The 13316-nt window shown below is 33.8% G+C and overlaps 1 protein-coding gene across 13 annotated transcripts in view; it reads right to left on the bottom strand.

The window, feature by feature from the left end:
• The window catches only part of ASPH (aspartate beta-hydroxylase), a 122805-nt gene that overhangs the window by 78104 nt on the left and 31385 nt on the right, over positions 1 to 13316 (bottom strand). For 10 of the 13 annotated variants that reach the window (XR_008746715.1, XR_008746716.1, XM_055801067.1 and 7 more), the window contains 5 exons: positions 5092 to 5178; positions 3451 to 3525; positions 2795 to 2956; positions 1602 to 1661; positions 19 to 75 (listed from right to left, as the gene is read on the bottom strand). Coding sequence is in view for 11 of the 13 variants with exons in the window: in XM_055801067.1 (XP_055657042.1) it covers positions 19 to 75; positions 1602 to 1661; positions 2795 to 2956; positions 3451 to 3525; positions 5092 to 5178 (441 nt within the window). In the remaining 2 variants the exon portion in view is untranslated. The remainder of the gene's footprint in view (positions 1 to 18; positions 76 to 1601; positions 1662 to 2794; positions 2957 to 3450; positions 3526 to 5091; positions 5179 to 13316) is intronic. The other 3 variants (XM_055801072.1, XM_055801071.1, XM_055801074.1) reach the window with 3 other exon arrangements.

Genomic DNA, 13316 nt, shown 5'->3' with positions numbered 1-13316 from the left:
TCACGAAAATCTACAAACCTGGAGCTTCTGGATCACTCATTGTCTTTTCCACATCCATATCATACTCATATGAAACTGTAAATTAAATACAAAAAATTAAATATTTTTAATTAGAAATATGAACTATTTTTAATACTTGATTATTTTAACTTGCACCCGTAACGTGGCTGTCAATAGCGAAATGTAGCTTAGTTGAACAGTGACTAATTAAAAACCTTACAGACACTTGCAATCTAATGGAAGCTGTTGGGCCATTCTCACTTCCAGTCCTCTGTTATACTCTCTGTATGAAAACTAGATCCATGAGAGCCATTAGTCTCCATCAATATTTAGTAGTTCTTCTAATATGAATAAAAAACGCAATCTTCCCCTATCCTCACAGTTCTAAAGTAGCTTCTTTACTAACGTGCAGCAGGACCACTGGTGATGATCTACAGAAGACAAGGTAAGAGCCAGAAATCAGACCTTAAGAAATATGTACATTCACTTCTGGCATAACAGATTTACAGCAATTTACTTTTTTTCATTGGCTAGCTAAGTATGTGGATTATTTTCCTCTGTGACTACAATTCTTCGCGACATTAACACATCTGAGAACACATGGTATGGAAGGTAAAGTAACAATCCTTTTACTTTGGAAGTATCACAGCTTGGATTCTACTGCTTTCCAGTTACCAATTTAATCTTCCACAAAGATAGAAATAAGCAGTTTTAGCTGTATCAAACAATATTATTTTTCTGTCATATTTAGGACACAGGACTGTAAAGTCCAGAACTAACATTGAGCCAAAGGTAAGAAGCCTAGTTCAAACAGAAATTTGACGTCTAATGTAGATGGAAGAGGCTGCCTGTACTATAACAAGCACTGCTAGCATCCAGAAGAAAATTCTTATCAGATACCAGGGAAACTGTAATATCTACCTAATGTTTCTTCCTAACAGGAAAGATGAACTAATGCCATTGTACATGATATCAAATACAATAAGAAGATGACTATAAGCTAATTGGATTAGTCGAGGCAAATGAAATTTTGCTTTAAAAAGCTTTAAAGATGAATTAGAGCGTGCAGAAAGACAGTGCAAGGATAGTTCAGAGTGAAGTCTTTATGCTGACTCACTCCCTAATAGTATAATCAGCCATAAAGAAACAAAGTTCTGAAGGAAAGGTTACAATCTCGATGCTTCTGAAAGGTCACAGGTTCCATGTGAGAACACAAGTTTCTGCCTTATGCCAGGAATAATAGGCTAGAAGAACCTTAACATTGTAGACTGTAAGAAGACAGTAATATAAGCAATAAATCTCATTCTCACTTTCTTACGACTGTACAACCACACACCTCTTGCCTATCCAGAAACACACAGAAAAGTAAAAATAAAGGTTTTGCACCAATGAAAGCAACGTCTCCATACCTGTCATCTGTTTAAGAACAATTTGCAATAGAAAATAGAATAGTCATCTCAGTCAAACATCCAATACAGTCAAGAATTCTCAAAACTATACATTCCTAAACCAGTCTAACCTTTTCTATTTTCCTTTCTCATATAATTTGCTACATTTAGGCAGAAAACCAGTATTACCAATTTTGGAAAACAGAATTATACCTGCAGCTTCATATGGTTCAGGCTCCATTGCTCCAAGATCATCTGCCAAAAGATCAGCATCTGAGAAACAAACATGTATTTACAAATTTTAAAATGTTACAATCAATGCATGGTGCTGCAGACCCTATAACAGAATATTATGTATAAATAATCGAATTTCCAAGCAGAAATTCTAAGCAAATTTCTTCTAATGCCAGCAAGATACATATATAGATTGAAAGAATAAAGTTCACTTTTATTCTTGTAATACTGATGTGTATACACACATAAACTCTATACACATTTGCTCAGAAAAAGATGACTCTCCACAGAAATTCCTGTGCAAATACAAAGAAATTAAAACAAATTCACTTTGCCTTCTTAATAGTCATTTTAAAGATATAAAGTAACTGGAATTTGAATTTCTCCTCCATTCTCCTACTTTAACTTGCACTGTGGATGAGTAAGAGATACAGAAACAAGGAAGTATAATAGACCCAGACTAAAGAATTACTTCCATTGTGAAGAAAGAATCTCCCTGTAATTCCAGCAGTCAAAACTTTTAGATGACATCCATTACACAAGCTTTTCAAAAAGAGGCATATATAAAATTTTCAGTAGTGCAGATAAAAAGCATTCAGAAATATTTTCCCTGAGTTGGACTCAGATCATATGATTCTGCTTTAATATTTTGATTACAAATGACTTTTAACATCCTGTCAATGCCCCAAGTCAGCAGGATATGAGTATCTTCTTTGTATAATGTTAAGTAGGACTTGTAATATACCTCACGAGTAACCTTCTCTTGGAAAGCCACATTAGAAGGAAAATACAGTGAGAATAAGTCTGTCTACAAAAGGCTGTGTTAATAAACTCTTAAAATTTAGCTTAATATGCTACAAAGTCCAGAAGCAGACTCCATACAGTCATATGTATACCTAGAACACAGATTTATTGGTTTGGTTGGAAGACAATATAGCAGTAATCAAACAATAATACATACTCACCTGGATTCCAAAACACACTGTATTAATATATCCCATTTTGATTTTAAAATTATTTATTTGATAAATAATACTTGTTGTGGTTGACATTTGCTAAGTTTCTACTGCAAGTAGAAATTGCGAGTCAAGTTTTTAATGAGACCTATTTCCATTTCTCTGTTCTTATTTTTGGCAAAAATTAATTTTAAGTATATTTAGTCATTTGGATACCTTTCTGAACTGAGTCTGGTGTCTCATATGCTTCTGGCATTTCGATCTCTAATTCTTTGAGTGAATCATCTGTTATAGGAGCTTCAAAAGTTTCTCCATGTATGTCTTCCTTCACTTGCCACTGGTCATTTATACTTCCATCTACATCTTCATGTCTCTCTCCTAATCAATAATACAGATTGTTAGATAATACAGAAGCCTTGGTAAATTCTATTACCAGCAAATACTCAGTCTTCAGCACACCCTTTCATGTTGTTCAAATAGTCCCCAAAGGGGACAGGGATGGAGACAGATGACTTGTCTGCACCTTCCAGAAGTATAAACCCGAAGTACCTACACCAATTTGCAGTGCTTTCTTTGCCTGCAGTAAAAGCGATCTCTGTTTACCCATTCTTGCATCCTATGCAGTATTTTAAGGAAATTTTTGTCAACTGACCGATTTGAGCTACTGCTGCCGAACACCTCTGGGTAAGAGGCCACAGTTTTAGGATCTGTTGACTGAACTTTCTGAATTTTCTTGAAAATTACAAATTAGCAGATTAAAACGTTTTCTGCAGGCCAAAGGACTTCAAGTGCATACTAAAATCAGACACATTCATCTAGCCTATGGCAGTATTTATAAATTCCTCAGTGATTTCTAAGTGTTAATGCATTACCAGGCTGGGAATGGAAAGCTTCATGAAGAACAGACTGAATTTCCTCTTCCAATTCTACATCAGCATTCTTGTGCTCTAGAATGATTATAAATTGCAGTGAAGGTTAAGTGCAAAAGGCAAAGTCTAAACAGTAGCTCACGGCTTGCAACTTTCAGTAGCCTCCCTATGTTCTTATTCTATCCCATAAAAGTTCTGTAGAGATTGACTTAGTGAACCTTTGCAACTTATATAATTAGAAAAACAATTTTGTGTTGCTTACTCTCCAATACATCAAGTAATGTCAATAACATCAGATAGATTCTGAAGATCAGCTGGAGGAATTTATCTACACTGCATTTCCTGCACATAAATTTTTCGCAGTGTCAGTAATATTAACTTCCCGTAACTATTCAAACCAAGAATTATCTTCTAAGTAATTATTTTACTAACACTTCCATCTATTACTTTCCTACAACTTAGACAGCAGCACTAGCATGTCATATTTGACAACTAAATGTCACTTGCAGACGGAGGGTTTTGTTTGCTTTATAAACAGAGAAAACAGATACTAGCATTACGATATCAGGGTCTTCTTTTGGCAATTCACAGTAGAATAAATCACAAACTTATTTCAGGTACAAGTGGTTGTCATCTAACACACCAGCCCAGGGCATTACAGGAATTTATATGAAGCGTTGCCTTCATAAAAATATCCTGAAATTAACATTGAGCAACCCAACAGCACAAAACCAAATCACAGCTGCATTTTTCAAATAAGAGATCAAAAATCATACCAGTTATGGGGGACAGGAAAAAAAAACCCAACCAACCCCCAAAAAACCTAACCAACATCTTAACTTGACTTATAAACTATAACTTAAGTAATGCACGTCTTTTAAAACAAATTCTATATTCCATTTTATTGACCATATGCTCCACATTTATGGGTTATTGTGTTAGCTTCACATCAACATCAAGTAAGATAAGCTTCAAGGAACAGGAAAAACTATGTACTCTCTGAATAGCACTAAAATGCAAATCGTGTATCTAAAATTTGATGCATAATTTTTTTTTCTTTAATGCTTCTTAAATTTAGTAAGTTTTACTAATACTACGTGGGTTTTAAATTATTTAAATTATTTTTTCAACAGTAGAAGTTCTATTTATTTTATTTATACTATAGTATTGTTTTTAATGGAAAAGTGATTATTTTATCTTACAAAATTGGTCGTTAGGGTTTTTCTTTGGTCAGTTGGGTTTTGGTGTTTTGGTGGTTTTTTGTTGGGTCTTTTTTTTTTTTTTATAAGGTGGAAAATCTGCTGTTATTCTGACTGCATATACTGTTGCATACATATCAAAACCACAGCTGTACATCAGCAGAAAGTTACTGTGATGTGATATGGCTCCAATGGTATTCGTAAGAGCTGATGAGTGCCTTCAATACATTTAAGTTATAAAACTGTCATGCTCAGTTATTTGTATAGTTACCGACAGTGATTCCCATTAAATAAACCATAGTGGATAAGCAACATACAAATCCATGAAAGATTTACTTTCCTACCCAAAGTAATAACATAATGAGCTTTCATACTAAGGAAACAATTATAATTCAAATTAAGCACCATGTCTTTTGTTTCACCTATGTTTTATGAAAGGCCTTACCTGATTCGACATAGGACTTCTCAGCAGGCTGGATGGTCTCAGATTCTGGTGATGCTGGCTGTGCTGGGACAGATCTTTCTTTAAGGCCTGCATTTTTCAGTTATAAAGTTAACTTTATGCTCTTTTTGATCTGATTTAACTATAAACTAAGAAAGTTGTTTCAATTATATTAACTGATATTAAACTCTCAAAAATGTATTCAAAAAACTAATGAGAATTACAGGGCTGTTCTGATACACAGTGATATATACAAAGACTAAAGTGTATTCAGATAGTAAACAAATACGTTTTGAAGACAAACATACAATGAGGGGGGAAAAGGGACAGATATTTAAGCACTTGCCTTTATTCAAAAGTAACTGAAAAAAATAACTATACTATTCTCAACATCTATTCAGTATCCAGAAACAAAACAGGCAGCAGGGTTTTTTTCACTGTTTTCTCTTTGGGCAAAAAATGTTTCATATAATTGATTTTATAGGTTTTATGAAGAACTAATTTGAAATTTATACAATGCTGCACAGAGTAAGAAGAGGCATTTTAAATTCCTATGTTAAATCTTAGAAGATCTGATGAAGAGAACTGTAGTTTCTTCAAAATAACATAATCTCAACCTCCCAGGTTTTTTTGACAATGACATTACTACAGGAAATCTATGACTGATGGACTGTCACCGCTCAGATGCTTACTGTCTCTACCACAGAGTCTTTCTCAATCAAAACACAATGAAAAGAAAGCAACCAGTAACAGCAATGTTCAATGCCACGATACAAGATCAAGACAATTCATAGCATTGAAAGATTATGCCACTTCTTAAGACACCAAATCCTCAAGAAAGAATGTATTGGTATTAGCCTAATCCTCCTCTCGACCTTTAGGAAGGATTCAAGCAAGACTTAAACAAGAAAGGTTCAGACTGGGCATAAGAAAAAACTTACACCCACACACGCATACCCGCCCACACTGCCCACCATGACAGCAGTCAGATCAGTGGAAAGCATTGCACAGAGAGGTTGTGCATCCCTGTCCTTGGAGGTTTTAAAGACCACACTGGGTAACAGCCAGCATAACCTGGTCATATCTCTGAGATGATTCTGTTTTGAGAAGGATGTTAGAATAAGGATCTTCTGAAGTCCCTTCCAAATGAAATTCTATACTCCTACACCATTTTTCCTAGGTTCATATTTAAGTGTAAGTTCCAAGGTCAATTAAGATAAACCTACCTTCTTAAACACACACATATACACTGCCCAAAACAAACTAGCTTCCCAAAAGCTCTATGCACAGAAATTCATCAACACTCCTGCACTGCTAACAATCTTGTAAAAATAACTGTAAGTGTATTGTATTTCCAGTTGTTAAAATTCATGAAAAAAAATTATCATGTTTCTGAGTCAATGCAAATAGGACTAGTATTACCTCAAAACAACTTTGTGTAAACTACAGAGTTGATAAAAATGTATTTAACTCATTGTCTTATGTATGTAACGGGAACTACTTCTACTTGGAATTAATTCTACTTACACCTTTTAATATCTGTTATATTACATGAAGGCAAGTAGCTAGGCTGTATCTAAAAGTATATGATTACTGAGTCCAGTACTATCCAGTCAAGATCAGAAGCTAGAAAAAAAAGCCAGATTTACTTTTTTGCTAGTTTTCTTGTGTGTCATTAATAAAACACCATAAATATTAAAAAATATTATTAAGACTTACATTCATCTTTTGCTGCAGTAGTATTAATGGCTACAAGAGTAAGAAGTTACTTCCTTCTACAATCATCTTTAACTACATATGGAGACAAAACCTGTTACTTAAATTAGCCACTGTCTCACACTTCAGAATCTGGAAGTGTGGAAACAGCTACCCTGTTTTCACAAATACAGTTCATCTCCCTTGCATATACGCCTCTTTAAATAAGCCCTCATATCCTCCAATAGCCCACATTTCCAATTCCAGATAACCATTTGTTCTGCTTCATGAACAATTAAAAGGATTCAAAGTATTTCAAAAGATAGTAAATATTTCACAGACAACAAGCACTTACGCTGTGTAAAAGGAAAGAAGGGACAGCAAGAGTATTTCTTTCTTTTGCTTGCACATTTCTCAACTTAGCTCTCAAGCTTTTTATACACTTCTGTGTTTATCACTGATTCCTATTCTATTCTGCTGAGTACGTAATGTCAAGTCATTTACTTTTTGCAGAACACTGTTTTCTCTCATCATTAAAATAAAGTTGCACTCAGCTTTTATCTGTGTGGTGCATTTTTTTAAGCTTCTGTGGTAATCTACCACATTAAGGTGAATGACATTAATATTTCATAAAGACATACACCAGTACAACAGGTCTCTGGAACAAAAATCTCGTTTTATTGTGTGGCTATCTATATAGATTGGATTGCTGCTCAAATAAAATGTTCTTTGGGAAAAAAAAAAACCCAAGAAAAACCCCCACACTTTTTTAGAACCAGATAAACTTTGAGTCATAGATACAATAATATGTTAATGAGAAAGGCAACTCACTCCAAATTTTACTCCAAGAGTTACAACTTCTGCCACATTACGAGAGAAAATATAGTGATGTGCACTATACCACTGTGCCACCATTCTTGAGAAGCGTGATTTGAGTGCTCCTCTGTCAAATATGTATCTTAACACTTACCAGAGCAGAGATCAATAAACACGTCTATCGTTACCAAAACCTAAGAGAATGCTCATTATGCAAGTGCCTTTATTAGATCCTCATTCTGTCAAGTTTTTTGATAAGTACTATGATGTTCATAACACACAAATCTTTTCCCTCCCTCTTCACACACATGAATATTTAGAAAATAGCTCAGTATATCATCTCTATTAATTGTTACAGCTAGAATCTTAAGCTACTGTATTATTTTCTACAGCTTTCATTTGAACTATTTTTCATAAGTTCCCTCTATAAAATAAGAAAATCAGATTTTTATCTTACCCTATTACCACATCTTACACCTTTAGGGATCAAAGCATCTTACAGAGCCATGTATGTGCTCTATTGAAAGTCTGAGATACGCATATTGCCAAGCCACTGTTACAGCAAATCCACAAACAGAATCAACCTTCAGGACTTTTAATCTTACACCACTACCCACGTGAATATACCCATGCTGAATTTCACTCTTGAGATTTGTTCTCTTTACAATAATACTGCAGTATAACAATAATAAATCTTCAACTTTCATTACGTATTTTCCAAATATTCTGCAATTTTGTTGTGCAATTACTATTTCAATATACTACGTGATATTACTCATCTGATAAAATTATAAAAAAATTCCTTTCCCATATAAACTTGAAAGCAAGTACAGATTCAACAACATACTAAAATACCTCTGCAGATATGTTTTGCAACTGTTTATTCTAATGAGACTCCTGGATAAATCATCCCTTGGTGCTAAAAATACAGAAGCTGTAAAAGCAAAGTCACACAGGAGCTTGCGTACAAGAAGTATCATGTACTTGAAAAGTGTTGTTTGAAGAAAACGATAGTTGCAAAAATACATAAGCTGTTCTCTAATCAAGTTCAACCAGAATACAGTAGTAGTAGCATATCACTTCTTAAAATGTCATTGGAATCCCACAATATCCATCAATAGTGAAATAGGTGGCCTAATTTTCAGAAGTATTCATCACCAGAAGCTTAGAAAACTTGGAAAAAAATCAGGACATAGTTAACTGAAAAGTGACAATGAATCAAGTTTCCAGACCTAAAGATAGCAAAAAAAAAAAAACAAACCACCACCACCACCACCACCAACCAAAAAAAAAACAACCAAAAACCAAAGGAAGAAAAGCAAAACATATTGTCACAGGATCAATAAACAAAACTGTTGCAACATTTTGGCTGAGTATACATTGAGGTCTTATAAACAAACACAACACCGAAATTGGTTTGAGTATTTGCATATAAAAATATTTTTCTCAGTCTGCTTAAGGAAAAAAAAGTTTAGCAGGAAATAATTTAAGTTTATTGGCTAAGTTCCTATGACAATACATTCCATTAATGCTCCTCTAAGTTGTTTTTTGTGAAACAGAAATATTTTCTTATGAGTTTCCACTAGATGTGTCAAGATAATCCTCCTAATAGTGCTTTTAGATTTGCATTTGAAATACAGCATTACACTTTCATCCCCACATCAAGAAAATAACACTTCAATACAATGAAACGGGGGAGGGGCGGGGGGGAGTAACCCAAACAGACTTGAAGTATTCTTGAAGTAATTAGCATCAATTAGACATTTCTATTTTCAACACACACTGTTAGCCGGGCATATTAACATATGTACATATATGAGTTTCACAGCAGACATTTTTGCTTTGTGTTTACAATGCCAGTATACACTTAACAGTTTTCCAAAAAATATTATATATAGCCTTAGTTCACACTTATTTCAGAAAACATCTTCTCAATTGCCATATTTACCACATTCATATAAATATGCTGAATTTCTCATTCTTGAGGTACGTTCCTCATTAGCAGAACCAGAAATCTGTTTATTTCTTTTCTTTCTTGTCTTCCTTAGATGGGTTTTTAACTACCTTTTTTGTTTCTTTGTCTTTTCCCACCTGAATAGTACCATCCTTTTCACTGGCTGATTTTTTTGTAGTCTCCTTCGATTTTACATTTTTGTCTGGGCCTTTTTCCTTTCCTCTGTCTCTTTTAGCCTTGTCAGAATCTTTCTTTAATTTATTCATATCGACAGCTTTCTTGTCCTTTCGATCAGTAGCATCTTTTCCTTTCCTGGCTTTCTTTTTTTCTTCCTCATCTTTGATTTCCTCCTTCTTGGATTCCTGCTTCTCCCTTAATTTCTTGAGCGGTTCTTTAATAGCTTCTTTTACTTTTTAGTTTTTCATTTAAAAAAGAGGAAATGTTCAATAAGAGAACCATTCTTAGACCAGAAAACATCTTATGAACAACTTGCCTAATAGCTTCGATCAAATTCTTACTTAATGTTTGTTAGATGCCAATTTAAACTTGTATAATTAACTACTGAAGCTTTAAGCAATTTAAACAAATTAGTTTTGACTTTTAGCAATTTCTCACACCATGCAGCCAGCCAATAACCTTAGTTTACTGCAACTGCATCCAAATAAAGCATTAATCTAGTGAAAACCACGCCTCTGTTATCTTACTGTTAAGTAATTTCTGCAGAATGCTAAAACCAGTTTTGTCTGTGAGCCTGAAAATCACAACAAATTCTGAATCTTTGACAACTGTAGGATCTAGAAATGTCAAGAGCATCACCAAAATAGTTTCTTCCTCTCTCTTCTCAATTTTCTTAAAACTACAAAGTGTTGTAACACCACAAATCAAATGTATACTGCAACATTTTACTGACATTGTTCCCTCAGTTTAAGACAAGTCTGAAAAATGTATCTGAAGTATGTATTTTACAAAAATAAGTACACAATAGTTAAGAAACAGCAATATCCTAGTGAATTAAATCAACTCCAAAAAAGTTAACTTGGTTTGACTGTATTCATTGAAACCAAAGTAACAATTGTAAATTAATTCTTACATCTTGGTTTTCTATATGTAGTATTTATTAGTGATACTTTTTTGTTTGTTTTACTTTTGGAGTTGTATCTTTTGTGCTTATTTTCTCTATTTCAATTGGCTGTGACATTATGCCTAGATAATGTATCAGAGCAGTCAAAACAGCATACTTGAAATGTAAGTGTTCAGTATTTACTTCCACTGCACCCACAGGTTTTTTTTCTTTTTTTTTAAAATAAAATTGTCAGTACTAGCAGCATTCTACAGAATAAGGAATTTTTAACTCAATAAAATTTAGAATTTTTTCCATTAAATCTCCGCATGCCATATTTGTGTTTAGTTTTAAAATTAATACTCTCACATTACTAAAAAAAGGCATAAAGATTTTATATATAAAATACAACAGCTGTATTTTTACTCAGACTTCTGAGAGCAACTGCAGTCTGTTGAGGTAAAAAGCAGGGCAAGTAACAACATTCCTCCTACGACACCTGCCTCTAACCGCTGTGAAACATTTCTGTTGAGTGAACAATTCAATCACACAGCTCAGTCTAAAATGAATAACATCATGCTTCCTTCCAACTGCTTTTTGGTATAAAGCATTTGAAATATATAATTTCTCCACTCTCATATCAAACATTAAAAAATAATCCAAAACTCAGGAATGAATTGTTAAATTACATCTATTACATTCTTGGAAACACACAACTTGCAACCAGGTCATACCAAGTACAATGTGGAACAAATGCTAAAAATCTCAACATGCATGCAAGATGCTAAGAAAAGTCACATTCATATAAGCATGAGAGCCTCCCTTAGCAAATACACTGCCTTCCCAATGAGATTTTGTATTATGAACAGTGTGCATTTTTCACATACCACTAGAAAAAACACACTGAAGTGTAACTGTCTTTAATGCAACAAAGAGACTGTTCTTTAAATAGCACCATCATGTGTGGAGGCAACTGAGCACATCTAGAAAGTTAAGCACCTGAAGTACATCCGGTACTTTGGTGTTTTGTTGAGGCTAATTAGTCTTTTTAGTCTCTCTGTTGCACTGAACACATTTAGACCATTATGTCCTGCCCGTACAACAATGTAACTGCAAATAAATATATGGCATAGATTGGTTGCAAGCTATCCTACTTCAAGCTTTTGGAAAACTTGTCAGTATCATCACTGCCATCAATCTTGCAAATAACATTAAAGGGGAAATTACTGAACTTTACCTAAATTTCTCCTCCCGTAAGAAACAAATGAAACTATTTAAGTACAGGCTTAAGCAGAAACTGAGGTGCTCAAGTTCAATTACAATATAATAATAATAGTATCATGAATTCATGGAAGATAACTAAAGGAGGATTTCACACAGAAAGAAATCTGCATGTACACCAGGACATTTTTTTAAAACATGCAGAATATAAAGTTATTATAAACTATGTATAATCCAAACACCACAACTGTTGTAAAAAAATCTGCACCAAAAATATAATCTCTAGTTAGGAAAGCACTCACATTGCCACTAAATTACAATCAGTAGTAAGAAAAAAACAAAACAACCCCTTACTGAAAAATAGGGAAGATATTTTGCTGCACCATTAGACAACACTTAGCCAACACAGCTAGCATTAGTAAACATTATTACAACCTGCAATTTGTACTGGCAATGCACATGCATTTCAGGCATCATTATCTGCATACAGTTCCACAAGAAAAAGAAATTAAAAATACCTTTGACTTTAGTTTTTTTCTTGGCTACCCCTCCTGGCTCCTCACCTGATTTGTTGCAAAATGGAAATAGGTTATGAACTTATCTGTGATGTTCAAAATCATGACATAAATTTTTCCAATCTGCCATGCTATGTAAAAAATTATCTTTCCATAGCACACTGCAACGCTATAGAGATACCAAACGTTAACTCATTAAGAATGAAGCATCTTCAGTAGCAAGGCCACCATAAATACTGAGATGAAAGACTAATTAATCCAAGAAAGGTATCACTTTACCAGATGCTTGTACATTACAAGATTACTACTTGAGGTGCTTCTTATTTCTTAGAGCTAACTCAATTCTCTCCAGACAACGTGATGCCATGTAATTATGACCAATATCCCAGCTGATTTCTCTGGTAGGTATTCTGTCAGTTCTCTAGTTCTCTCCCAAACCCACTAACTTATGTTTCTATACACTTTTATAAATATTTAATAAACATATTAACTCAAAAGATATTCAAGCACATATGTACTGTAGATTATATAGATTGAGTATTTTCTTACAATGAATTACAAAATCTGTGTTTCTTTATCCAATAAAAAATATGTATTTTGCTGAAGGTATTGCTCTAATTCCAAAAAGAAGCTGCTATTTTATTTCCGTTAAAATACTTACTGCTTTACTCAAGACTATTTAAGACTGTTAAGACTTTTATTCAAAAAGCATAAACCTTACTCTCTAAAGTCAGGTGCTACCCTCTTTCCCCATTGTAGCTAACAAACTGAGGTCATCCCGCATCTTGATTGTACTTTATAGCTAGTTCTACAAAAGGCATGAAGGCAAAAGCCTTCCCCAAAATACAAATAATAATTAACCTCATCTTTTTAATACCATAAAAAGACATTGGATTATCACCATCACGCTGATATGGATTAAGATCTAAATCTCATAAAACATAACTACCTTAATCACAAAAACTCA

This window comes from Falco peregrinus, chromosome 3, assembly GCF_023634155.1.
Source record: "Falco peregrinus isolate bFalPer1 chromosome 3, bFalPer1.pri, whole genome shotgun sequence".
Taxonomy (NCBI): domain Eukaryota; kingdom Metazoa; phylum Chordata; class Aves; order Falconiformes; family Falconidae; genus Falco; species Falco peregrinus.
This window is presented reverse-complemented; position numbering and strand designations above follow the sequence as displayed.